The sequence below is a fragment of the Engystomops pustulosus genome, chromosome 1, assembly GCF_040894005.1.
Source record: "Engystomops pustulosus chromosome 1, aEngPut4.maternal, whole genome shotgun sequence".
NCBI lineage: Eukaryota > Metazoa > Chordata > Amphibia > Anura > Leptodactylidae > Engystomops > Engystomops pustulosus.
The window spans coordinates 131,621,560-131,626,049 of NC_092411.1; the positions used below are offsets into that span (position 1 = coordinate 131,621,560).

At 35.8% G+C, this 4,490-nt stretch overlaps 1 protein-coding gene across 1 annotated transcript; it reads right to left on the reverse strand.

The window, feature by feature from the left end:
• Window positions 1–680: 680 nt before the first annotated feature.
• On the reverse strand, window positions 681–1,034 carry TAL2 (TAL bHLH transcription factor 2). The gene has a single exon (XM_072138951.1). The coding sequence runs from the start codon at window positions 1,032–1,034 to the stop codon at window positions 681–683; it is 354 nt and encodes a 117-aa protein (XP_071995052.1).
• Window positions 1,035–4,490: the final 3,456 nt, after the last annotated feature.

Genomic DNA, 4,490 nt, shown 5'->3' on the forward strand with positions numbered 1-4,490 from the left:
TTACTTCATATTTTCTGCAAAAAAGAAATCAGGGGCTATATACATCTGTCACTATAAGCACCATTAAAATCAGTTACCTATGAATAAATTAAATACAAAGCAAAATAATACATATTAACAATTACATAACAACTCTTATGAGCACATGTTCTCTTAAGTTTTTATACTAATTACATTGCTTATTGAATAGTCACAAGATTAAATCCCCTTTCCCTGTGGCTGTTTTGTACCCACATTCAACAAATTATGATAATGAAATTATCCAATTAATTATATGTGTTTTAAAATATATTTTCAATCCTCAATATGAAATTGCTTGGCAACTAGTGTAATGTGGATGACATGCAATTTCATATTGAGGATTGATAATATATTTTTTTTTCCATTTCGGGTGAAACATCTATACAGTAAAATCTTTTGATGGACAACATTGTATTCTCAGTGTATGCATTTTCCATAATGTGTAATGCGTTTGCAACTGAATATTCTAACTCAATTATTCTACATCAGTCATGACTGCAATAAATTACTGCAGAAGTAACCACATTTCTTATGCTCTTTTAACTTCTGTTTTTGTTAAAATAATAATTAAATAGTGTCATAATACATAAGAAAGACAAATAGACAAATAGAAATACAAACATTATTCACAGGCAATCCACTAACCAAAAGAATTAGTCCTATGGAGAGTGGTCTAAGGACCAGCAGTCCTGTGTATCACTGCTTGTTCCAGGAGAAGAGTCACTGCAGTGGTCCATCATAGTCCATTCTTGTATACTTGACAGTTGCGGCTCAGGTTCAAAGATGCCTAAAATAGTTGTTTGTGATGCTGCTCCAGCTTTTGTTATAGCCTGGTCTCCAAGTATATTAATAAGGAAATTGATATATCTCATAGCCAGTCGCAAAGTTTCATTTTTACTTAATTTCTTGTCCGGTGGGTGGGTGGGTATGAGTTTCCTCAGCTCAGCAAAAGCACTATTGACATTCTGCTGCCTCCATCGTTCTCTTGTGTTAGTAAAGATTTTGCGGGTCATTTTCCCAGAGGAATGTCTAGGGGAAATTAAAAAGTAAATAAAAGCTATAGGTATTGATAAAAAGAAAAGTATAGTATTAAACATTAAAAATTATATATCTGATTTAGTACAAATAATTGTTTTGCTGGAAAACATAACAAAAATAACAATACCAGAAAATTTACTGAAAATAAAAAAACTGCCAAAAGTATAGTGTATTTTTATACTGTATTCAGTATCAATTCCACAAATGGCATCAGAAAAATGTAAAGTCTTAAAGCAAACTTTATTTCTCACTTATTAAATCTGATTATGCCTAAGGCATTTTCATGTTTTCCAAAAAGCCTATAACAACCCTACACTGTTACACTGACAGAAATTAATAGGTTTTTTAAAAATATCGAAAAATAAGGTGTCACATAAAATTATTGTATACATTAAATTTAAAGGCTAAAGTTACCACTTTTAAAGCGCACTTTATTAACATTAGATACATAATATGTAGAAGAATAGATAGGATGATGTTAATTATTTGTGAATACAAAAGAATTACATCTAAATGTACAATAGATCTGAATTCTTCGAAACTACTGTAAGTAGGACAAGATTTTATGTATGTGAATAAAAACAGAACCAAAAAGAAGAGACATAAAATGTAAAATAAAGAAATATAATGTCTATGTACACAATAAATGACACTCACCAGGATAATCTTAAATTCTTAAAATGACAAGCTTTCTTCTTATGTTTAGAGCATCCAGTTGAACATCATGAATCTTCTCATACAGAATAAGCAGTTGTATCTCGGCAGTCCTGTCAATGTCTGAATAGTGTCAAGCACTGAATGTGGAGCCCTCAGCCTCATTTATAAGAAGCCTTCCCCTTTGTCCGACGCGTGTCACTGCTGGTCCCAGAGATGCTCGCATATTTTCTCTCCTCCTGGGAGATCACTGGCTCACACTAGCCCCTCCTTTATATTTGTCATAATCTGCACAGGTACACTATATTGTGTGCCTTTGTATGCCAATACTTAATTAAAAAGCCTAATTTCTAAGTAGGTTAATAGATAATTTATTAATGTGCTAAAAATATGGGTAACCTGTACTAAAACTAAACAGAAAGTACAGCTTTTAAGAATATAGTATATTGTATTTGTATTAAGACATCCTCATTAGAGATGAGCGAGCACTAAAATGCTCGGGTGCTCGTTATTCGAGACGAACTTTTCCAGATGCTCGAGTGCTCGTCTCGAATAACGAGCCCCATTGAAGTCAATGGGAGACCCGAGCATTTTTTTAATAAAACTGAACAGTAAAAGAACAGTGCAAAAAAAAAATTCCAGATGTTTGCAGATGTTTTACTTGTTAGAACACATTGAAATAACACTATTCTTCACTTTGCAGGTGTTCGCGCATGTCTCCCGCTAAGTTAGGAGATGTGCACGAACATCTGGAATGTGAAGAATAGTGTTATTTCAATGTGTTCTGCACTTAAATGGTCCTGTATTCACTGTTTTTAATGTTTTAATTCTATTCTTCACATTGCAGGTGTGCGCGCGTGTCTCCCGATAGGTTCGGAGATACGCCCGCACATCTGCAAAGTGAAGAATAGTGTTATATCAATGTGTTCTGCCCTTAAATGTTCGTGTTTTCACTGTTTTTAATGTTTTAATTCTATTCTTCACATTGCAGGTGTGCGCGCGTGTCTCCCGATAGGTTCGGAGATACGCGCGCACAGCTGCAAAGTGAAGAATAGAATTAAAACATTAAAAACAGTGAATACAGGGCCATTTAAGTGCAGAACACATTGAAATAACACTATTCTTCACATTCCAGATGTTCGTGCACATCTCCTAACTTAGCGGGAGACACGCGCGAACACCTGCAAAGTGAAGAATAGTGTTATTTCAATGTGTTCTAACAAGTAAAACATCTGCAAACATGTGTAATATTTTTTTTTTACAATAAAAATACTTTTATTCAATTTATTTTATTAATTTACTGCTCGATCTCGAGCCGGCGAGATACTCGTCCGAGTAACGAGCCGGTCCGAGTATGCTAATACTCGACCGAGCAGTATACTCGGACGAGTATACTCGCTCATCTCTAATCCTCATATATATTCATAAGTATGTTTTAGCTATACATTTTGGTGGGTTTTATCACTTCACAGTGTGTTACAGGTACTGCTATAGATCATGTAGGGCTGATAACAGTATTCATAATAATATGAAACAATGATTTTCTAACAAACCCACGTATGTCACAGCATAGTGCAAAGGTTCAAAGTTATTTGCCACATTTTGTAATAAAATATCCAACTTGCAACAGATAAACCTCTTGCAAATAACATCAACACTTAACCAAGGCTGTAGTGTAGTGTGAAGCACATATACTGATCACTGTATAATGACATAATTTGTTATCTTATTCGTGATTCTATACCGAATAGAGTAAGATCATATGCTCAGATCATATGCTCAGGGTTGGCTAGTGGAGTAATCACCCTATGTGATGGGTACTGTGGGGCTGCTGGAACTAACAAGCTAATCTAGAGTTTATATAAAGTCATGAGCCCATTACCAGTTATGTTAGCCAAGATTGACTAAGCTAATAAAGGGGAACCCCGCTAATGATTAACAAAAACAGAGTGACAAACATTCTCTCTTTGAAAGACTCATCAATTCCATCCATTACATAAATCTATTGACTTCAAAAGGTGCCATGGATTTCCCCCTTTGATGATACTGTAAATACCATATATTCATATAGATATCTTGCTCACTCTTGCCGCATGCATCTAAGAAACATCTCAAGAATCCGCCCATTTCTGACAATTGAAACCTCTAAAATGATGTTTTTTTTCTCACTCCCGCCTAGACTACTGTAACTCCCTACTAATCAATCTTCCACTCACTAAACTCTCTCCCCTCCAATCTATTCTTAATGCAGCAGCCAGGCTCCTCTTTCAGAGCAAACGCTCTCCAGTTTGTGTCAATCACTGCACTAGTTGCCCGTCTCCTTCTGAATTCAGTTTAAAATAATAACCCTAATCCACAAAGCTCTGAATAATGCTGCACCTCCCTACCTCTCTTCTCTTATCTCAATCTATCACCCAACCTGTGCTCTTTACGATCTGCCAGTGATATTAGACTAATCTCTACCTTAATTCCAACTTCTCATGCACGTCTCCAGGACTTCTCCCGAGTTGCAGGAATTCTCTGGAAAACCCTTCCCCGGACTCTCAAACTAATACCCACCCATCCAAAGTTTCTTAATACCCATGTTTTTAGACAAGCCTATCACACTGGCTAACTGCATAAAATGTCAACTCTCTCTTTACTAATCCATCCTATGTCCTCCTTCCGCCTGTTATCCAGCAAACATCAGATATATCCCAAGCTCCAGGCTTCTCTGCAGTCACTTTCCCCTTGGACCTTTTATATAAGATGGCGGCTGGTGACTTGTTCAAGCCTCA